This window comes from Rhinoderma darwinii, chromosome 1, assembly GCF_050947455.1.
Source record: "Rhinoderma darwinii isolate aRhiDar2 chromosome 1, aRhiDar2.hap1, whole genome shotgun sequence".
Classification (NCBI taxonomy): domain Eukaryota; kingdom Metazoa; phylum Chordata; class Amphibia; order Anura; family Rhinodermatidae; genus Rhinoderma; species Rhinoderma darwinii.
This window is the reverse complement of record NC_134687.1, coordinates 265,283,989-265,307,402: the sequence shown is the minus strand read 5'-3', so window position 1 is coordinate 265,307,402 and position 23,414 is coordinate 265,283,989. Positions and strand designations below refer to the sequence as shown.

Genomic DNA, 23,414 nt, shown 5'->3' with positions numbered 1-23,414 from the left:
GTGAATATACAGTGGGCGGTCGGGAAGCGGTTAAGAACTAGCAGCCACCCCACTAATGAGGTACGCTTTAGGCCGGGTTCCCACGTAGTGTAAAGGCTACGGAATTTGCGCAACAGCATTCTATTCATATATTCTGCAGCATTTACAGTAGCAGCAAAGTGGATGAGATTTTGAAAATCTCATGCCCATGCTGCATAAAAAAAAACCTCAGCGAAAACGTTAATAAATTGACCTGCAGTGCGGAATTTAAAGCTGCGTTTCTGTTGCAGCTTTTCCCCATTTGCATTCCCATTGAATTCAATGGGGATGCAAAACTGGCAACAAATAGCCAAGTGTTGCGACTTTTGTGACAGAATCACAGCGATTTAAAGAAAAATTATACTTACCCAGAACTCCCTGCTTCTTCTTCCAGTCCGGCTCCTGGGATGACGTTTCATCCCATGTGACCACTACAGCCAATCACATGGGCTGCAGCGTCATCCAGGGAGGCCAGACGGCAAAGTAGGGACGCGTCACCATGACAACAGCCGGGGTAAGTATGAACTTTTCTACCGCTGCAGAAATTCCGCCTGAAAAACTGCATCACAATGTTGTTCAGTTTTTCGGATAGAATGTGCTGTGGGTTCCAGGTCGTATATGCCACATAGTTTTACGCAGCTTATCCGACCCGTGGTAACCTGGCCTTACAGTTTAGAGGGTTTTCTGTTCTGAAAAGAATGCCAGCCTATACTTTCCAGTACTGTAAAAGAAAAAGCTTTTCAGATATAAACCTGCCAAAATGAAAAATTTAACATTTTTGCCATATCTCTTCACAATAGAAGTCTTTGAGTTTTGTACAGTATACAGACTTATATTTGTATAAGATATTTCAAAAACACATGGTGTAAGTCTAGCCTAATACTTTAAGGGTATATTCACACGCTGTATTTTTGATGTATTTCAGGGAGTAATCGCCTCGAAATACGCCTGGAAAAACGGTAGCTAAATGCAGGCAAACACCTGCCTATTTAATTCAATGGGTAACAAGACGCACTGTAAAAGCAAGAGCATGTCACTTCTTGAGCCATTTTTGGAGCTGTTTTTCCATTGTGTCAACAGTTTCAAAAACGGCTACAAAAAAACGACCAAAAAAAAAAAATGTTTTCGGCTACAAAAACGTCTGTAAATGAGAGGCTGTCGTCCCTTGAAAACAGCGTAGTCATTTTCAGCTGTTTTCTGATATAGCATGTGAACATACCCTAAGGCCTCATGCACACTTTTGTTGGCCGTCGTACAGCCACTAATGACGGATCCATGAAACACGGACGGCACACGGATGGCCTCCGTGTGCAGTCTGTTGTTTCAACAGACCAAATCAATGAAAAGGCAGAGACTGTTCCGTCAAAAACGGACAGGAGTAGGACCTGTCCTATTTTTGACGGAACGGCCACACGGTGCCTTTAAAACAATGGAAGTATGATTGGCCCCATAGAAATTAATGTGTCAAGGTGCTATCTGTTAAAAAAACGTATAGCACCCTGAAGAAAATAACTGAAGTGGGCATGAGGCCTAATACTGTCCATTATATGACATTGTGTATTCAATGTTGTTTTTATATTCTATACGTTCATTATAATTGTCAGTCTCCCTTCATTTTTTTACTATTTTAACATCTGTTGCCCTTTTTAAATGGATTTTTTTAAGTTGTCATTCACTCATTCACTGATGTTAATATGTTATTTTTGGCACAAATTCCTGATTGACTTTTAATGTTTTTGTCTTTTTATTGGGCTATTCCAGGAGCCATCGCTAACCATCTTATTACCAATGCACTGCTTCGTCCTCGTGGCGCTAACAATCCCTATAATACATTGCTCGGGGAATTGGCTGTCTATAACAACCCTTCTGTAAGCATATACAAATTACAAGGTGTGCTTGAGTTTCTCTTAACCTTTTCCATTGAAAGTCCCTTTTTTAATAAGTGGATTAAAATTTCAGCAATTTTATTTTTTATTTTTACAACTTCATGCTGTTTTGATTAGCAGTGCTTACTGTAAGGGTATGTGCACACACACTAATTACGTCCGTAATTGCCGGACGTATTTTGGCCGCAAGTCCCGGACCGAACACAGTGCAGGGAGCCGGGCTCCTAGCATCATACTTATGTACGATGCTAGGAGTCTCTGCCCCGCTGCAGGACAACTGTCCCGTACTGTAATCATGTTTTCAGTACGGGACAGTAGTTCCACGGAGAGGCAGGGACTCCTAGCATCGTACATAAGTATGATGCTAGGAGCCCGGCTCCCTGCACTGTGTTCGGTCCGGTACATGCGGCCGAAATACGTCCGTCAATTACGGACGTAATTAGTGTGTGTGCACATACCCTAAGGGTATGTTCACATGCTTAGGGTATGTGCACACACAAAATAAAATACATCTGAAAATACGGAGCTGTTTTCAAGGGAAAACAGCTACTGATTTTCAGAAGTTTTTTAATCAAAGTTGCGTTTTTCGTGGCGTTTTAAAAAAAACGTCCCATCGGAACAGAACGCCATTTTTCCCATTGAAATCAATGGGCAGATGTTTGGAGACCTTCTGCTTCCGATTCTCCGGCCGTTTTTCGGGCCATTTACGTGTAGCACGTGTGAACATACCCCGACTTTGAACTACTTTAACGGATGGAGTAGCACATTTTACTGCCTTTTGTCCTGTATATTGTGTTCTGATAGCTTAACTCTTTAATATTGAAATATTTATTATTACTTGTAATACTTTCATTATCAAAATGTTTTACATTTTTGTGATCGTTATGCTTGTCACAATTTTTTTTACAGGAATTTCTTATGTATTCTTAATACAAATCAGCTGTGGTGGCATCTAGTGGTCTCATCCAATGCTATGTTATTTCATTAGTTTCTCTTATTTAGTTCTTAGAATTAAGTGCTAATTTCTGAAAAGTGAGGGTATGTTCACACAGCTTTTTATCAGGCGTATTTTGGAGTGTAAAAGGCTCATATTACACTTCAAAATGCACTTGAAATACGCCTGCAAACACTTTGCCATTGCTTTTAATGGGAAATACAATGTGCTGTTCATATAAGACTTATTTACAAACACTAAATCAGCTCAAAAATGTCTGGATTCAGAGGCTATTTTCCCTTGAATTCAGCCTCATATTTGTCTGCCTCACAAATTTGCTGTGTGAACATACCCTGACACTGATTCAATCAGAAAAGTAACTCATTTAAGGGCTAATTACTGTCCCGTACTGTAATCATGTTTTCAGTACGGGACAGTTTTCCGCAGCGAGGCAGGGACTCCTAGCGTCATAGATAAGTAGCCCGGCTCCCTGCAGCGTGTTCGGTCCGGGAAATACTGCCAAAATACGGTCCGTATATCACAGACAGAACATGCTTGTATGAATTAGCCCTTAGGGTATGTGCACATGTAGTGTTTTCAGCCATTTTCCGGACCGCAAAGGTCCCGAAAAATAGGAAGCAGATTGATTTCAATGGGAAAAATGGCGTTCTGTTCCGACGGGGCGTTTCTTACGCGGCCGCGAAAAATAAGTGCATGTCACTTCTTCAGCCGTTTTTCATAGACTATAGAAAAACAGCTCCAAAAACTTCCGTTAAAAACGCGACTTTGATTTTCAGACTTTTTAGATTTTGTGTGTGCACATACCCTTAGTGTTATAAGTTGGTGCCAATGGAATGTGTGGAATGTTTAGACTTAATGCTTACTAGTTAAACTACAATGGGACATTCTGGTGTAATTGTATTGAAAATAATGGCACTCAAACTAAACTCCCAGTCATAAATTTAGAATTTTCTGTAGTGCCAGAAAGAACATGGCCTGCATGTCACACATTAGGGGAGATTTATTAAAGAGGCTCTGTCACCAGATTTTGCAACCCCTATCTCCTATTGTAGCAGATCGGCGCTGCAATGTACATAAGAGTAAGGTTTTTTTTTTGTTTTTTTAAACGAGCATTTTTGGCCAAGTTATGACCATTTTTATATTTATAAAAGTACAACAGGGCGTGTTTAAAGTAAAAGTACAACTGGGCGTGTATTATGTGTGTTACATCTGGGCGTTTTTACTTCTTTTACTAGCTGGGCGTTGTGAATGGGAGTGTATGATGCTGACGAATCAGCATCATCCACTTCTCTTCGTTAACACCCAGCTTCTGGCAGTGCACAGACACAGCGTGTTCTCAAGAGATCACGCCGTGACGTCACTTCCCCAGGTCCTGCATCGTGTCGGACGAGCGAGGACACATCGGCACCAGAAGCTACAGTTGATTCTGCAGCAGCATCAGCGTTTGCAGGTAAGTAGCTACATCGACTTACCTGCTGCTGCAGAATCAAATGTAGACTCTGGTGCCGATGTGTCCTCGCTCGTCCGACACGATGCAGGACCTGGGGCAGGAAGTGAGTGACGTCACAGCGTGATCTCTCGAGAACACGCTGTGTCTGTGCACTGCCAGAAGCTGGGCGTTGTGAAGAGAAGTGGATGATACTTCTATTCACAACGCCCAGCTAGTAAAAGAAGTAAAAACGCCCAGATGTAACGAACACAATACACGCCCAGTTACCCCTTAGTGACCACTAATACGCCTTTTTACGTGATTCACTAATGGGCTTTAGGCTAGGCTGACACCTTTTCACGTCAGCCTAGTCTAAGTCCTGCACGGGTCTCCCGTGCAGGCAGGAGCCGGGGCTCTGCTGTCTGATGACAGCTGAGCTCCTGCTCCAATGCCCGCGATCGAAGTTTACTTTGATCGCGGCCGTTTAACCCGTTAAATGCCGCCGTCAATAGCGACCGCGGCATTTAACTTTGTTTACAGAGGGAGTGCGCTCCCTCTGTCACCCATCGGCGGCCCGCGAATGCAATCGCGGGTCTCCGATGGGGTGTCATGGCAGCCGGGGGACTGATAAAAGCCCCCAGGTCTGCCCTGGACATATGCCTGTTAGGACGCGCCGGAGGCACGTCCTAACAGATTGCCTGTCAGATTTACACTGACAGGCAATAATGCTCTGGTATACGAAGTATACCAGAGCATTATAGCAGCGATCGGAACATCGCACAGTAAAGTCCCCTAGTGGGACTAATAAAATCAGTCATCAAAGTGAAATAAAGATTATTAATAAAAAGTACAGTAAAAAAATAAATAAAACCATTTTTTCCATAAAAGTGTAAAAAAGTGTAGTAAAAGTGTAAAAAAAAAAAAAAAGTACACATATGTGGTATCGCCGCGACCGTAATTACTCCATTAATAAAGTTAATAGGTAATTTAAACCGCAAAGTGAACACCGTAAAAAAAAAACGCAAAAAACTATGGTGAGAATGCAATTTTTTCCATTGCCCCACAAAAAAGTCATAATAAAAATGAATCAATAAGTCCCATGTACCCCAAAATAGTACCATTCAAAACTACGTCTTGTCCCGCAGAAACAAGCCCAAAAAATCACTACATTGATGGAAAAATAAAAAAATTACGGCTCTTGGAAAGCGACGATGCAAAAACAAATAATTTTAGTTCAAAAGTGTTTTTATTGTGCAGTAGTCGTAAAACATAAAAAAAACTCCACATATGTGGTATCGCCGTAATCGTACCGACCCATAGAATAAAGGTAACATGTTATTTACGTCGCATAATGAACGGCGTCAATTTAAAAACGCATAGAACAATGGCGGAATTTCAGTTTTTTTTTATAATCCCCCCCAAAAAGGTTAATAAAAGTTAATATAAAAATTATATGTACCCAAAAATGGTGCCATTAAAAAGCACAACTAATCCCGCAAAAAACAAGTCCTCATACAGCTATGTAGACGAAAAAATAAAAACGTTATAGCTCTTTGAATGCGACTATAGAAAAACGAATAAAATAGCTTGGTCATTAAGGCCTAAAATGGGCTGGTCACTAAGGGGTTAACTTTAAACACGCCCAGTTGTACTTTAGAAAGCCTCATTTGCATAAATATAAAAATGGTCATAACTTGGCCAAAAATGCTTGTTTTCTAAAAAAAAACAACTTTACTCTTATCTACGTTGCAGCGCCGATCTGCTGCAATAGGAGATAGGGGTTGCAAAATCTGGTGACAGAGCCTCTTTAAGACTGGCGTTTCTTACATCAGTCTTAATAAATAGTTCACTGGAGTAAGATGCAACACATTTATTAGGAGGAGAATGCCTCTTAATAAATGTTTTGCATCTTTTGGCTGGCCGTGCACCACATCACATTGTATGAGCCGTGTCTGCAGTGAGGGCTTTACTGGATCGGGAGACAAGATGCGGAGCAGTGAGGTAATAACAATTTTTTTTTTTCAATGGGGAAGTGGTAGTCTGATCAGGGGGGGTGCAAGGTGGGGGTCCCGGCATGGGTCACTACTTTGCTCCGTCCCACAGAGTGGAATCTACTAGTGAAATCAGCTAGAAGCTGACGTAAAGTTCCGCTATAATTTCCGCTATTTTTCTAGCGTAAATTACAGTAAATCTGTCAGGTTGTGGTGAGTTTGCACCCTTTTGCTAAGCCCAGCCCCCTTTTGGTCCTGTTGTGACAATTTTGTACGCCAATTTGGTTTCTGGGGTAGAGAGATTAATAAAATCCACTTTTTTTTTTGTTTTGTTTTTTTTACTTTCAATATACTCTATTAAATTTTATCAAAAAAACTTCAGACAAAAAAAAGATAATCTTAATATTTTACAACTACAGCATACATTATTTCTCAACACACTTTAAAATTTTAGTATGAATAACTGGGTAGGAAGAAAAAAAGAGAGGGGAAGTAGCACCATGTATGATTTTGCAAGTCATGCCCTCTTTGCTCTGTTCTACTTATTTGCAAAAGATTTCCACATTTTTTCCACACATACCAGTGGCAGTAAGCTATGACAGGTGGGACCTAGTGTAGTTCAGTAGCTGCTTTGCATGCATCAATAGACTTCCACCACTTTACGCTCTGCAAAATCTAAAATACCACACTGGAGTGCTGCTCAGCTGTAGGCTGTTATTAGCAAATATGCCCCAATATTGTAGACTACAGTAGAAAATTCAAATCACTAATTTTATATTGTAGCAAGACCATGAACATAAATATGGAATGGTTTTCAAAACTGGGAAAACTTTCCACTAGATCCTGAAAAGGATTTTCAACTCTTTAACCATAAGAGTTTGAAGGCTAAGGTCTTGATTCTGAATCCATATTTAAGGGGTTGTCTCACGGTCCCTAGTTCTCAAGTGGAGAGGAGCTTTGGCAGACCTGGCCCCTCCATTCTTTAGATTTCCCTTGGATCGAACGCAAGTGTTTGAGTGTAACGGTGCTAGATGAGCAGAGGTCAGAACTCGAGCAGGCCACTCAGCCATACCAAACTTGGCAAAACAGGGATCTTTGTGGAATTTATTTTGTGCATAAAAGCATTGTCATGATGAAACAGGAAATAGATATTTACTCTTTTTTAATTAGTAGTATGCAGTAGCATAGTGTTATGGATCTCCACAATCCATTTGACTCTGGCTAGACTGGTATGCGGAGTCTCAAAGGACTCCCTGGTTTTCACACAATTCCCACAAGGACCCCCACAATGACTTTACTGCAGGAAGATCACTGGGTCACAGACCCCAGAATAGTCACAGATTGACGGCTGTAGCACTAATTAAGTAGTAGCATTGTCAGGAACTGAGCCAAGAGTCCTCATCATGAGAGCAGTCCATAAAGAGACAGGCCACAGGATGTGATGAGAGCGTAGTTAGAATTGTAGCCAAGGATCAGAGCCAGGTGCAGAGGTAACAAGCAAATAGTTTAAGCGGTGAGGCAGAAGCAATATCCAGGAACAAGGATGAGGTCAGAATCAGGGTCAATCAGGATTCAAAACAGGAACATTAGCACAGAGAAGAGATCCAGGAGAGGAATTCAACTCATACAATAGGCAAAGCATGGCAGGACAATTTCCCCCTTCAATAGGCCAAAAGGCCCGTTCCATCTGACCATTACTCTGTGAATGGTATTCTGAGGAAAAGTCCTATACAATCTTTAAGACCCAATATAGAGCCTTTCAAAACTTGGAAACAAACTGCACTCCCTGAAATCGAGAGTGGGAAGACCATGGTAGCTGGCATATCTTCATTGAAGAAGTTCTGGGCCAGCTGAGGCGCAAAATGGGCCATATTCAAAAAAAGTGATCCACCACCCAGATAGTAGTGGAGCCCTGTGCAGGAAGCAAATGTTTGACAAAATCCACCTAAATGTCTTTCCAAGGCTTGCTTGGAATAGGCAGTGACTGGAAGAGACCCGTAGGTGCCTTTCCGGATGGCTTAAACTGGGCACACACAGTACAAGAAAACGACTGTTACATAGTTAGTACAGTTGAAAAAAGATACGTGTCCATCAAGTTCAACCAAGGGATGGGAAAAGGGAAGGGAAAAATTTCTACACATGGACATAGGAGCTGATAATTTTTCGTTCTAGGAAATTATCTAAGCCTTTTTAAAAGTCCCCTACTGTAGCTACCATGACCAGCTTCTGCAGTAGACTACTCCATAGATTCACAGTTCTCACAGTAAAGACGGCTTGTTGCCACTGCAGATTGAACCTTTTTTTCTCCAGACGGAGGGGGTTTTACATGGAACAGGATTTCACCATATTTTTTGTATGTGCCATTAATATATTTATATAACTTAATCATGTCCCCCCTTACTCGTCTCTTTTCAAGGCTAAATAGGTTTAATTATTTTAATCTTTCCTCATAACTTAGATTCTCCATGCCCCTTATTAGCTACGTTGCTCTTCTTTGTATTTTTTCCAACTCCAGGGCACCTTTCTATAAACTGGAGCCCAGAACTGAACAGCATATTCTAGATGAGGCCGCACTAATGCTTTGTAAAATGGTAATATTATATCCCTGTCCTGTGAGTCCATGCCTCTTTTAATACACGACAATATCTTGTTTGCCTTTGAAGTAGCTGATTGACATTGCATGCTGTTATTTAGTTTATGATCTACAAGTACACCCAGATCCTTCTCAACAAGTGACTCCCCCAGTATAGCTCCCCCTAGGACATATAATGCATGCAGATTGTTGGTACCCAGATGCATAACTTTGCATTTATCTACATTAAAGCTCATTTGCCAAGTGGATGCCCAAAACACTTAGTGTGTCCGAATCAGCTTGCAATTAATGAACATCTTCTATAGACTGAACAATACTACATAGCTTGGTGTCATCTGCAAAACTAGAAATAGGGCTATTAATCCCATCCTCTATATCATTAATAAATAAGTTGCATAATAGTGGTCCCAGCACGGAACCCTGGAGTACACCATTTATAACCGGGGACCATTCAGAGTAGGAATCCTTGACCACAACTCTCTGGATACGGTCCTTGAGCCAATTCTCAATCCAATTACAAACTCTACTTTCTAAACCTAAAGTCCTTAATTTACCCATTAGACTTCTATGAGGGACTATCATGGTCTGTGGGTATGTGGACCCACTAGGCCGCACCACCGTAGTGGGGGGGGCAGCTGACCAAACAGCCAAGCATCCAATCAATACAAAGTCTAGGACAAGGGTAATTGAATAGTCCAGACAGTGGCAGACGCTTTAGCATGGATATAGGTGGGTGCAGCAGGTTGCACCAGATGTGGTAGATGACAGCAGGTGCAGCAGGTTGCACCAGAGGTGTCAGATGACACCAAGTTGCGCCAGACGTGGCGGATGACAGCAGGTGCAGCAGGACATGACTCCAATCACTAACAGGCTCAGGAACAATAACACAGCACAGGATAAAGGATACAGGTAGCGGGGCATGGGAACACTGGGAACAGGGTAATCACTAAGGGACCATTTGCAAATACTAACATGGGAATGACTAACAACGCTCAGGCAAGGAGTGAAGGGGCAGGGCCCTTCTTATAGTCCAGGGTGATAAGGGAGTAATTAGTCAATTCTTACCATCTGTGCACGCTAGCCCTTTAAGACCGGGAAAGAGCTTGTGCGCGCACCCTACTTGTCACTGCAAGACAGGACGGTCGCATGTGCTGGCGGATGTGGATGCCAGTGGATACGGGGAGAAAGATGTTGGCAGGATAAAAGGGGTCAGCAACTGAGGCCATTACAGTACCCCCGCCTTTACCCCCCCCTCTTCTTGGGTCGAGAGCGAGAGAGGAATCTCTTAATGAGGGCAGGGGCATTGAGGTTCTCTTCTGGCTCCCAGGACCTCTTCTCAGGACCAAACCCTCTCCAGTCCACCAAATAGAAAGTCCTTCCTCTTACCCTTTTGCAGATCTCCTTAACCTCCAACACATGATATGAACCTCTGGGAGCAATTGCGGGACTGGGAGTCTTACTGTAGCGGTTCAGGACCACCGCTTTCAGGAGGGACACATGAAAGGAGTTGGGGATTCTGAGGGTAGGAGGTAGCCGAAACTTATAGGAGACAGGTGTTATCTGTTGTAGTATCTCAAAGAGTCCGAGGAACCAGGGAGAAAACTTGTACAAAGGCACCTTTAAACAAATATTCCGTGGGGACAACCAGACTTTGGTACCTGGAATATACAGAGGCGGCCCGCTTAGTTTTATTGTTTATTTATTTTTATTGCTAGCAGAATAGGACAGGGTCTGTTGCCAGATGTGCAAAAAGTCCCCAAATGCAGAGTCAGCAGTCAGCAGCGGGTACCTCAGATGTAGCTGACACCGGAAGAGGGACGCTAGGATTTTGATGTCACGGTCGGTGGGTATGTGGACCGACTAGGCCGCACCGCGGTAGTGGGGAGGCAGCTGGCCAAACAACAGAGCACCCCAGCAATACAAAGTCCCGCACTAGGGTACCTTATTAGGTCAGACAGTGGCCGAGGCTTTGGCATGGATGGAAGTGGGTACAGCAAGTTATGCCAGATGTGGTGGATGACAGCAGGTTGCGCCAGACGTAGCGGATCACACTGGACATGGCAGATGACACTGGACATGGCAGATGACACTGGACATGGCACATGGCAGCAAGTGCAGTGGGACACGACTCCAACACTAACAGGTTCAGGAACAAGAAACAAGAACACAGCACAGGATGCAGGTAACAGGGCAGCGGTAACAACTGGAACAGAATAACACTAAGAGACCATTTGTAAGATGGACATGGGAATACTAACACTCACGCAATGAGCAAAGGGGCAGGGCCCTTCTTATAGTCCAGGGAATCATGGGCAGTTGAGGATGATGATTTCATTTGTGCGCATACTGGCCCATTAAGGCCGGGCACCAGCGTGCGCCCACACCCTACGGGACACAGCGGACCGGAGCGGAAGTGAGTGCTGATGTCTCCTGGGAAGGGGATGTGAGCCAGCGCTCACAGATCCCTTGCTGCGGCCGCCGGGGGGGGGGGTGAGTAAACCCGACGGTCCGCGGCCATGGACGCTACAGTATCTCCCCTCTTATGCCCCCTCTTCTTGGGTCCAGAGAGAAAGAGGAACTTCTTAATGAGAGCAGGGGCACTGAGGTTCTCTTCAAGCTCCCAGGGCCACTCCTCAGGGCCAAACCCTCTCCAGTCCACCAAATAAAAAGTCCTTCCTCCTACCCTTTTGCAGTCCAGGATCTCTTTCACCTCAAACATATCAGATGAACCGCTTGGAGCAACTGTGGTACTGGGAGTCTTATTGTAGCGGTTTAGGACCACAGGCTTCAGGAGGGATACATGAAAAGAGTTGGGGATTCTGAGGGTAGGAGGCAGCCGAAGCTTAAAGGAGGCAGGGTTTATCTGTTGTAGTATCTCAAAAGGTCAGAGGAATCTGGGAGCAAACTTGTATAAAGGCACCTTCAAATGAATATTCCGTGAAGACAGCCAGACTTTGGTACCTGGAAGGCGGCTCTCTTCTTTTTATATCCACTTCTCGCTTCATGCGATTGACTGCTAGCAAAATAGAGGACCGAGTATGTTGCCATATTTGCAGAAAGTCCCAAAATGCAGTCGGCAGTGGGTACCGGAGATGTAGTCGGCACAGGAAGTGGGACTCTAGGATGTTGACTGTATACAATGTAAAATGGTGTGGAAGTGGTGGACTCACTTGTGTGGTTATTATACAAGAACTCAGTTATCATGCTGCATGGAGATAAAGAGGCAGAGATAATTCTCCATGATCTGCTTAATCCTCTCGACTTGCCCATTGGACTGGGGGTGATTGGACTTTTTCTCAGCCTCTCTCACATCCAGGAGTTTACAGAGGGCTCTCCAGAATTTTTTGGTAAATTGAACCCCCTGTTCGGACACAATGTGAAGCGGCAAGCCATCCAAGCGGAAGATGTGCTGAATGAAGAGACTCGCCAGCCGGGGAGCAGAAGGTGGGCCGGTCAGCGGGATAAAATTTGCTATCTTCGAGAACCGGTCCACCACCACCCAGACAGTGTTACATCCTGAAGAGGAAGGAAGGTCTGTGAGAAAGTACATTGCAATGTGCTGCCAGGGGACATTGGGTACAGGCAGAAGTTGGAGCAGGCCAGCAGTCTTGGAGTGATCAACCTTGTTAGAAGCACACACTGTGCAGGAAGAGACAAAGTCCACAACATCTTTGGGTAGTGTGGGCCACCAGAAATGAAGTCAGAAAATCAGGTCTCGTGTCTTACGAACCCCAGCGTGCCCAGCCAGTTTAGAGCTGTGTCCCCAGCGGATAATTCTTCTCCTGTCTGCCAACCGAACAAAAGTCCTCCCCGGAGGGATGTCCCTAACATTCAAAGTTTTGGCAGAGACTATGCAGGATGGGTCTTTGATACTTTGAAGGGATTCCACTGTGTCATCCATCTCATATGACCTGGACAGGGCATCGGCCCTCACATTCTTGTCAGCAGTACGGTAGTGGAGCACAAATTGGAAACGGGTGAAGAACAGCGACCACCAAGGCTTGATGGTGGTTTAGTCGTTGAGCCGAATGGAGATCGGTGAGGTTCTTGTGGTCGGTGTAGATCAGGATAGAGTGAGCTGCGCCCTGTAGCAGATGTCTCCACTCCTTCAGAGCCAAATTGATGGCCAATAGCTCCTGATCTCCAATAGAGTAGTTGCGCTCTGCAGAGGAAAAAAAAGGCTCGAGTAATAGCCACATACTACTGCCTTTCCTTTGGAGCTCCTCTGGAACAGAAATGCACCTGCACCAACAGAAGAAGCATCCACCTCCAATGAGAACTGCCGAGACACGTCAGGATGATGGAGGATCGAGGCTGAAGTGAAGGATTTCTTGAGGCTAATAAATGGAGATTCTGCCTTTTGGAGTCCACACCTTGGCGTTCACACCCTTCTTGATAAGGGTAAAGATGGGAGAAGTCAGTGATGAGAAGTTTGGGATAAACTACAGGTAGAAATTGGCCAATTATAAAAAACACTGTATAGACCTCAGGCCTTGAGGACTTGGCCATTCCAGAACAGACTTTACTTTCTCAGGATCCATCTTGAGACCGTGATCCGAGAAGATGTAGTCCAGGAAGGGCAGAGAATTATTTTCAAAGACGCACTCCTCCATCTTGGCATATATACGATTTTCCCTTAATCGCAGTAGAATCTGGCAGACATGCCTCCGATGAGTCGTCGGATCTCAGGAGAAAATCAATATATCATCGAGATAGACTACAACACAGACATAGAGGAGATCTCGGAAGATATCATTGCCAAATTCCTGGAAGACCGTGGGAGCATTACATAGACTGAAGGGTACCACCAGATATTCGTAGTGCCCATCTCGGGTGTTAAATGTCATCTTCCACTCGTCACCCTGACCGATTCGGATCAAAATTGTAAGCCCCATGCAAGTCTAGGTTCGAAAAAATCCTGGCTCCTCGTATAGGTCAAACAGTTCGAATATTAGTGGCAAAGGGTATTTGTTCTTGACCGTGATCTGGTTGAGACCACGGTAGTCATTGCAGGGTCGAAGAGATTTGTCTTTCTTTCTTATATAGAAGAACCCGGCCCTGGCCGGGGAGGAAGACTTTCGTACGAAACCCCTCTCCAGATTCTCCTTGATATAGGCCGACATAGATTGAGTCTCTGGCAAGGAGAGAGGATATACCCGTCCAATCGGGAAGAGAAGCATTTGGGACCAGTTCAATTGGACAGTCGTAAGACCGGTATGGAGGAAGCATCTCAGCCTTCTTTTTGCTAAAGACATCTTCAAATCGAGAAAAATTATTAGGCAATCCCGCTAATGACTGAGGCAGAGAAGGCTTGACGGGATGGAACTGTAACAGGCAGCGGTGGGGGAATTTGGGGCCCCATTGGAGAACCTCTCCTGAACTCCAATCTAGGACAGGAGCATGCAGCCGGAGCCAAGGCAGTCACAGTAGAACCGGTTTGTTGGCTTTAGGCAAGACTAGGAAGGTAATCAGTTCAGTATGACTTGGAGCTTCAGTGGCTTGGTCTCAGACACGATTGGATCAGGAAGAGTAAGACCATTCACTGAGGCAACAACCAAAGACGTCTCCAGAGGAACAGTGGGCAACTGGAGATGGTCCACTAGGTCTTGCTGGATGAAGTTTGCTGCAGATCCTGAGAACAGATAGGCAGAAACCCAGTGGGTCTTCTCGACGGACACTATGGTCACAAATGGTCAGTTTGGAAGATAATTTTTTATTTAGTGCCGTTCCGCCTAGGGTTGTGTCTCCAACTAATCCTAGGCACTGGAGTCTCTGACTTCTGGGGACACAAACGCACAACATGGCCTCCGAGGCCGCAGTACAGATAAAGTCCTGAAGTGTGTCTGCGTTGTTTCTCCTGGGTAAACTATTTGACCCGATCCACCTGCATAGGCTCCTCTGGTGGGAAAACTGAAGAGGACAGTAGGGATTGCTGGAAAGTAGAAGCCAGCCCAGAAAATCCTCTCTCCCTGTGAACCTCTTGGGAACGCTCCCGGATCTTTATGTCAACTCGGGTGGCTAGTAGAATGAGATCGTCCAGGGTAGGTGGCAGATTGCGAGCGGCAAGCTCCTCTTTAATCCCAGAAGACAGTCCCTGCCAGAATGTAGCCACCAAGGCCTCGTTGTCCCAGGTTAGTTCTACAGCCAGGGTATGGAACTGAATGGCATACTTGCCTATGGAGATGTCTCGCTGGTGTAGGGTCAGTAAGGATGCAGAAGAAACTCTCCCAGGTTCTTCAAATATAGAACGGATAGTCCGTAAAAAATACTGCAGGTCATGATTCTCTGATGTTCCCAAAGGGGATTTGTCCATGCCAGGGCTTTGCCAGTAAAGAGACAGATTATGAAGGCGACCCATGCGTCATCAGAGGAGAAGGCCTTGGTATGTAGTCTGAAGTGGATCTGGCACGGATTCATAAATCCCCTGCAGGACCTCGTATCTCCATCATACCGAGGAGGTAGCGGTAGGAAGCATAGGGAATCAGCACTGGTACTGACAGGAGGTGTAGCAGGAGGAACAGCAGGAATAGGTGCGGTGACGACTGTGGCTTGTGCAACCAGCCGATGTGAAATTGCGTTCACCGCCAGGAGGATTCAGCCAATTCAGTATATTAATGATGTATTAACAACATTGGCACCAGCTAAATCAGCTGCTCTTTCTTCTGTTGTATATTCAGAGCTAAAGAACCAATTTAGTAACTCTGCCTTCTTTTGATCCCATGTAACCAACTCCCCATTACCACTATTTAGGGGTTCTACATGTTCAGACCTTGACTTTTTTGCATTTAGATACTTGAAGATTTTTGGGATTTGTTTTACTATCCTTGGCCACCTGAATTTCATTTTCTATTTTTGCTGTTTTTATAACCTTTTTGCAGATTTGATTAAGCTCTATCATTTACAAAGGCTACTGCTGTACCCTCCGATTTTGTATTTTCCAAATGCCCTTTTTTTGTCATATATTGCCCTTTTTACAAGAGGCGTAAGCCATGTGGTGTTTAATTTTAGTAGTTTATACTTACCTATAGGCTATTTTACACTATAATTATACAAAGTAGATTTTAACCCCTTAACGACCGGCGTATAGTGTTTTTATGTCGGCCGTTCAGGGTAGTTCTTCTGAAGTGTGGGCTTTTCACGTTGGCACTTCAGAAGAACTTTCTCTGCATCTTGCGGTGTGCTGCTTAAGACCGGGCTGCTGGTAACAGCCTCAGGCTTCAGGGCAACGATCGGAGACCACTAGCAGTGATCTCCGATCAGTTTTAACCCCTCAAATGCAGCGCTCAATAGCAAGCGCCACATCTGAGTGGTTTGGGAGGAGGCCGCATCGGAGTGGTTTTCCCGGTCATCGGGTAATCTGCCTCTGAAGCTAAGGCTGTTAGGCTTCATGCCCACTTCAGTCTTTTCCTGCAGTGTGCTATCCGTTTTTGTCACTGATTGCACCCTAAACCCATTAATTTCAATGGGCCCATGCACACTTCAGTTATTTAAACGGATCCGTTGTTCCGTTCCGTCAAAAGTAGAGCATGTCCTACTTTCGTCAGTGATTCAGTGACCGTGTGGCCCATATAAGTCAATGGGTCAGTCAAAAAAATGGATGGCACACGGAAGGCTTCCGTGTGCCGTCCGTTTTTGATGGATCCGTTGCCTAAGCAACGGCTGGGTGAGCCAAAGTTCAGACTCACAGACTACAGTACACATTCATTCCTGAAGATGGATGTGGAGAGACTCATAGCATTGGTGCATGATCACCCAGAACTGTGGGATATGTGGGCAGAATGCTACCACGACCGCTATAAAAAGGACGCTGCGTGGGAGGAACTTGCCAAGAAGCTTTTGACGCACAGATGGCAGCAGGGAACTAGTGCCCAGCGTCACAAAATAAGTAAATGCACACATTTCACTCCAAGAAAACAAAAAAAAAAAAAAAAAGCAAGCCAAGCAGGGTAATCTCAAACTGTTCTCTATGCTCTGAAAGCTACAGAAAACAGCACCAAAAACTTCTTGTAACCTTTCTATGGGTGTTTACTGGGACATGTGAGAAGTTCAAATGAAGTTTACCTTACGTTTTTTAAACGGAAAAACGGAAGCCAAACTGAAACACTGAACGGAAAAGGAGTGGACGCGGAAACAAAAACGGACACACGGATCCGTCAAAAACGGCCGATAAAACGGTGATGGAAGTGTGCATGAGGCCTTAGCAACAGCCTTGGCTTCAGAGTGATGATCGGAGACCAATAACAGTGGTTTCCGTTCATGTGATCACTGTGAAAACCATTCACAGTGATGACAAAATGAAAAACGAAGTGTTTCTCCTACCTGTCTCTCTGTCTCTCCTCACACTTGTTACTTTGCATGAGAAGAGACAGAGAGAGAATTTTACAGTGACACCAAAGAGACTAAATTACAAAAATCTAATATATAAACTTCAATTGTATACCTAGGCTAGGGTTATCCTTAGGGCACGTTCACACGTGGTGGAGTTATTCCGCTGCAAATGTTGGTGCAGATTCGGGGAAATTACGCAACGAATCTGCACCAACATTTGCATATTTGACAGGTAGTTCAGACGTTGCAGAAAACACAGCAGACTTGCCACATAATTCAGTTTTTGCATTGCATACGCAGTGAAATTCCGCTTCTTCTCCGCAACAAACGGTGCATTCTGAGGACAGAAAATTCCGCACCGCAGCCTATGGTCCGCAGAGGTGTTTCCCGCAACGTCTGAACTAACTTTCCTAAAAATGTATAGAAACAAATGTAAAAAACGGCCGCTGGAGAATTCCACTACGGACTGTCCGCAGCGGAATTCCACAGCAATTCCGCCACGTGAGAACGTGCCCTTAGGGTTAGTCTAGGGTTATTCTAGGTTCTATTCTAGAGTTAGTTAGCCTAGGTTCTATTCTAGGGTTAGCCTAGGTTCTATTCTAGGGTTAGCCTAGGTTCTATTCTAGGGTTAGCCTAGGTTCTATTCTAGGGTTAGCCTAGGTTCTATTCTAGGGTTAGCCTAGGTTCTATTCTAGTGTTAGCCTAGGTTCTATTCTAGGGTTAGCCTAGGTTCTATTCTAGGTTTAGCCTAGGTTCTATTCTAGGGTTAGCCTAGGTTCTATTCTAGGGTTAGCCTAGGTTCTATTCTAGGGTTAGCCTAGGTTCTATTCTAGGGTTAGCCTAGGTTCAAGTCTAGGGTTAGCCTAGGTTCTAGTCTAGGGTTAGCCTAGGTTCTAGTCTAGGGTTAGCCTAGGTTGTAGTCTAGGGTTAGCCTAGGTTCTAGTCTAGGGTTAGCCTAGGTTCTAGTCTAGGGTTAGCCTAGGTTCTAGTCTAGGGTTAGCCTAGGTTCTAGTCTAGGGTTAGATTAGGTTCTAGTCTAGGGTTAGCCTAGGTTCTAGTCTACGGTTAGCCTAGGTTCTAGTCTAGGGTTAGCCTAGGTTCTAGTCTAGGGTAAGCCTAGGTTCTAGTCTAGGGTTAGCCTAGGTTCTAGTCTAGGGTTAGCCTAGGTTTAGTCTAGGGTTAGCCTAGGTTTAGTCTAGGGTTAGCCTAGGTTTAGTCTAGGTTTAGCCTAGGTTTAGCCTAGGCTTAGCCTAGGGTTAGCCTAGGTTTAGTCTAGGGTTAGCCTAGGTTTAGTCTAGGGTTAGCCTAGGTTTAGTCTAGGGTAAGCCTAGGTTTAGTCTAGGTTTAGCCTAGGTTTAGCCTAGGGTTAGCCTAGGTTTAGTCTAGGTTTAGCCTAGGGTTAGCCTAGGGTTAGCCTAGGCTTAGTCTAGGGTTAGCCTAGGGTTAGTCTAGGGTTAGCCCAGGGTTTTGTGTAGCGTACGTGTGTGACGTCTTTTTTTTTTTTTTTCACAAAAAAAATACACAAAGTAAAAAAAAAATATATGTAAAAAAAAAAGTTTTATAGTCTACGTGCTTGTTCGACATCAGTTTTTTGTGAAGTGTCCTTTTGTGACGTCCGTGTATTTTTGTCTGTGGGAAAAAAAATATGTAAAGAAAAAATAATACAATTTGTGTGCGTCTGGTTACAGTCTTTGTTGTACGTGTGTGTAATTACAATGGCCCATAGAAGGCTCTCAGTGGAAGAGGCATACTCCATGTTAATTTCTGACTCTGATGAATGCGATACAGAAACCGTGTCCGAGGTAGAAATGTTGTCTACCAGTGATAGCGACGACAGTGATACGCTGTCTGCAATTCAAGTGTCGCTGTCCACAAGCACAGGCCATGCCGCAGAAATACCACAAAACACGGCCCACTCTATTCCCCCAGAATATATTGAGTGGGTACCCAAAAAGTAATTTTCCCCTAATATCCCAGAATTTATTGCCACACCAGGGATACATATTAATGTGGAAAATTTTACAGCCATCAATTTTTTTTAAAATATTCATTACAGATGAACCATTGGAGCTGGTTGTTAACCAAACCAATCTGTATGCTCGCCAATTCTTTGCTGAAAAACCAACGTACTCCTATGCAAAGCAGTGGCACCCCACAAATACTGGCGAATTTAAAAAAAAATTGGGGCTCATCCTCAACATGGGGTTAGTGAAAAAGCCCTCAATCCGGTCATATTGGGCAACAAGCCCTACACATGCCACACCTGTTTTTCCAGCCGTTATGACCAGAAGCAGATATGAAGTTCTAATGCGCTACCTTCATTTTAACGACAATCACCAGACACCCCCCCCCCGTAGTGATCCAGGCCGTGACCGCCTGTACAAAAGAAGGCCCCTGATAAAAATTTTGGAGGAGTCATTTATGGCGTTGTACAACTCCGAAAAAAACCTAGCCGTGGATGAATCGCTGATGAGTTACAAAGGCAGGCTCTCATTCCGCCATTACATCCCCTCAAAGAGAGCAAAATATGGGGTTAAAATCTACAAGCTCTGTGAGAGCGGTACAGGCTACACATCCGCCTTTGGAATCTATGAAGGCAAAGACCATGATATTACCCACATTATTAACTCATTTACTTTCACACTGTTTTTGTAGGGAGAACCAAAAATGCAGCAATACTGTATTTTCTGGAAAAACCTATTTTTAATTTCTTTCCACCTATTAAAAATACTAACTATACCCCAGCAGGACATTTATACTTGTCAAAATGACCTGCAGTACCACGGCAAATATAGCGTGGTTCCTTAAAATCAGCTCTGGCGTAAAAAGGCCTCCAAATCCAAAATGGACACCTTCTATGATATGCCCTATAACGGGTCCATATAATGGATTAGACACACATATTGGGTATCACCGTACACGGGAGAAATAGCAGAATGTGGAAAGGTGTCACTTTTACCAATTTGTCATATGGTTTTTCGAAATTGCTTAAGAAAAGTGCTACTTTTGTAAAAAAAATGCAATTTACATTTTTTTGGCCCAAGTTTGGACAAATTCTGTAAAAAGTGTGAAAGGTTAAAACAGAAATTGAACCGCTAGAAATAGACTTTAGAGTGTCTAGTTGGTAGAACACAATGTTTTTTTACCATTATTTATTGGACTTCAAGTCCATTACCCATACATTAATACCATGGTGTAAAAAAATTAATTAGTACATTTTAGTGCACAATTGAAAAAAAGGGGCACTTGTGTTTTATACTAGATTTCTGGTAAAAAACATAAATAACCTACACCTCCAAGTCAGGTGTTCTTATGATCAGGATAAATGAAAAAATATATTTGAATACATTTGTATGATACAATTACTTTTATTTTCAAACTGTTACATTTTAAATGATGAAAAATCAAAAAATTTTCTTTTTTTTCTGTCTTTCCACGGCTATAAAAAAAAGTAACAAATATGTTACCTATACATATATACCACAAAATGTAAGCACTACATGTCCCAAGAAAACAGTGCAAAATTGACATTGATACATAAAACACATACATAGTTAGGCTGGGTTCACACGAGCATGTTACGTCCGTAATGGACTGAACGTATTTCGGTCGCAAGTCCCAGACCGAACACACTGCAGGGAGCCGGGCTCCTAGCATCATAGTTATGTACGATGCTAGGAGTCCCTGCCTCACTGCAGGACAACTGTCCCGTACTGTAATCATGTTTTCAGTGAAAATCACGCGCATCGCACGGACCTATGTTAGTCAATGGGGCCGTTCAGACTGTTAGTGATTTTCATGCAGCGTATGTCTGCTGCGTAAAACTCACGACATGTCCTATATTTGCCCATTTTTTTGTGCATCACGCACCCATTGAAGTCAATGGGTGCCTGAAAACCTTGCACGGCACACGGACGCACTTCCGTGTGCCGCGTGTGACCTGCGCTACAGTAGTCAAAACTATGAATGAAAACAGAAAAGCACCACTTGCTTTTCTATTTACAAACATAAAAACAGTGTCATAATGATGGCGGCTGCGCGAAAATCACTCAGTCACGCATCATATGGTGATGACACACTTTTATGGACCTTTTGCACACGCAAAACGCAGCGTTTTTTTGCACGCGCAAAACGCACACGCTCGTGTGAATCCGGCCTAACTTGCATTTCAAATTGTCAAGTTCGGTATCAGAAATGTGATTATTTGACATTTGGCCATTTTTATTTTCACTATACTGTTGTCTAGTCCTTTCCCCACAGTCTATTTCTCCCCCCACCAATATAGTCTAACCCCTCTCTAACCTAACTGCCCCTTTATTTTTTACATTCACCTCCCTCCTCTGCCCTAGTCGAAATACTCTACCACCCCAGCTAGAATTCTATCCCCAGCACACCGTACCCCCTTCCATTTAGGTGCAAATCATCTGCAGAATACAGTTTGTACTCCAATGAAAGTCAGCCCAGTGTTCTAGGAACCCAAAGCCTTTTCCTCTACACCAAGACTTAAGCCATGCATTTAACTCCCTTAGCTCCCGCTGTCTTTCCTGTGATGCGCATGGCACAGGAAGTATTCCTGAGGATACTACCTTGGAGGTCCTTCCCTTCAGTTTGTAGCCTAGTACTTTAAAATTATTCTTAAGGCTCCTCCACGTACGTATTCTGTCGTTGGTACCCACATGGACCACGACAGCTGTATCACCACCAGCCCCTCCCAGTAACTTCTCCTCCCGTTCCAGCACATGCCGAACCCTAGCACCAGGAAGATAGCAAACCACTCCGTTGAGGCGGTCATCGCGACAAATTATTCTATCCATCTTCCGGATTATAGGATCCCATACTACTAATTGTCTTGCCTTACCTGCATTACCGCCGACTACTAGAAGGGCTGTACTCCCAGTTGTTAGGGAGATCAGTATCCACTAGGGCTGCCATTTCTGAGACTGACATCCTCGCATCATCACCCAACTTGGCAATTTTGTTTGGAATACCAGAAACCGGATTGACCTTCCTTTTCTTGGACCCATTTCTACTGCCCATAACTATATTAACCCATCTACTTGCCTGGTCCTGCTGACTCATGTCTTCACCCTCCAGGTCTACCCCACTAACAGCTAGCTCAGTGAGCAGCATGCTCCGCTCAACAATGTCTATCGCCCTCAGTGTTGCATTTTGCTCCTCCAGATCTGTAATGCGAGCTTCCAAGTGAGCAATATGCTCACATCTGCCACTGAGGTATTCACCCTGGAACTCCTGCTCCAGTCATGAATACATATGTCAAACTGTGCACTGAAGAAAATCTCCAATCTTGCTGTCCATTATCCCAGTTAGAAAAAAAACCAGTGAACTATTCAAAAAGTAAAGAAGAGTACTTACAGGAACTTTAACTCCTCTGTATAATAACTCCACTTGTTACAAAAGCCACTTAACCCAGCAAGCCCAAATGAGAGCAAGCAAGCATAATTCTGAACATCTTGTTGCCAGGCTGGCCACTAATAGAAGCGGGAGAAGAGTACACTAGTGCATTTGACTCCTGGATGACTGGGCCCAGCAAAATTCCTTTTTGCAGAAACCGGGGATGCAAAGGATTGTCCTTTCATTGGTTTAATAAGAAAGACGCTGGTCAAGGCAAGGATGCAATATGGGCTAATGACGTGTCGGTTCCTCATGACACAAATAGGAGGCATCAACATATTGTGTCTGCAAGAGACCCACTTTTCAAAAACAAATTGCCCCAAAAGGAAATTCCGGATAGACTTTATGGCTGACTCAGAAATGGCAAAGGGGATTTCCAACTTGTTAAGTCTGTGGTTGATGTATGGAGGAGATTTTTCTCTGGTTTACAAAATAAATGATTCTCTGTTTACCATTGCTGTTATTTATGTGCCAAACTTTTCTTAAATACGATTCTTAAAGAGGCTCTGTCACCCGTTTATAAGTCCCCTATCTCCTACCTAATCTGATAGGCAGTGTAATGTAGATAACAGTTTTTTTTAAAAAAACACGTTTATTTTTGAGTTATGACTATTTTTAGTTTTATGCTAATTTGTTCTAAGTACCCTGAGCTACTCTCGCACAGCTTGTAAATTTTAATTTCATACCTCACCCTCTTGCTTGGCAGGTATTGGCAGAATTTTAGTCTCCCCTTAAAATGTACAAGGGACTCGTCTATTGCAATGTTCTTTTCGGGGGTGTAAGCTTCTTGAAATTTGGTGCA

At 43.9% G+C, this 23,414-nt stretch overlaps 1 protein-coding gene across 7 annotated transcripts in view; it reads left to right on the top strand.

Moving 5' to 3' along the window:
* ADGRL3 (adhesion G protein-coupled receptor L3) overlaps positions 1–23,414 on the top strand; it is a 2,099,109-nt gene that overhangs the window by 1,714,803 nt on the left and 360,892 nt on the right. For 3 of the 7 annotated variants that reach the window (XM_075863871.1, XM_075863866.1, XM_075863883.1), the window contains exon 23: positions 1,780–1,908. The exons of 2 other annotated variants lie outside the window; for them this stretch is intronic. In XM_075863871.1, coding sequence (XP_075719986.1) covers positions 1,780–1,908 — 129 coding nt within the window. The remainder of the gene's footprint in view (positions 1–1,779; positions 1,909–23,414) is intronic. 2 more of the 7 variants (XM_075863896.1, XM_075863889.1) reach the window with 1 other exon arrangement.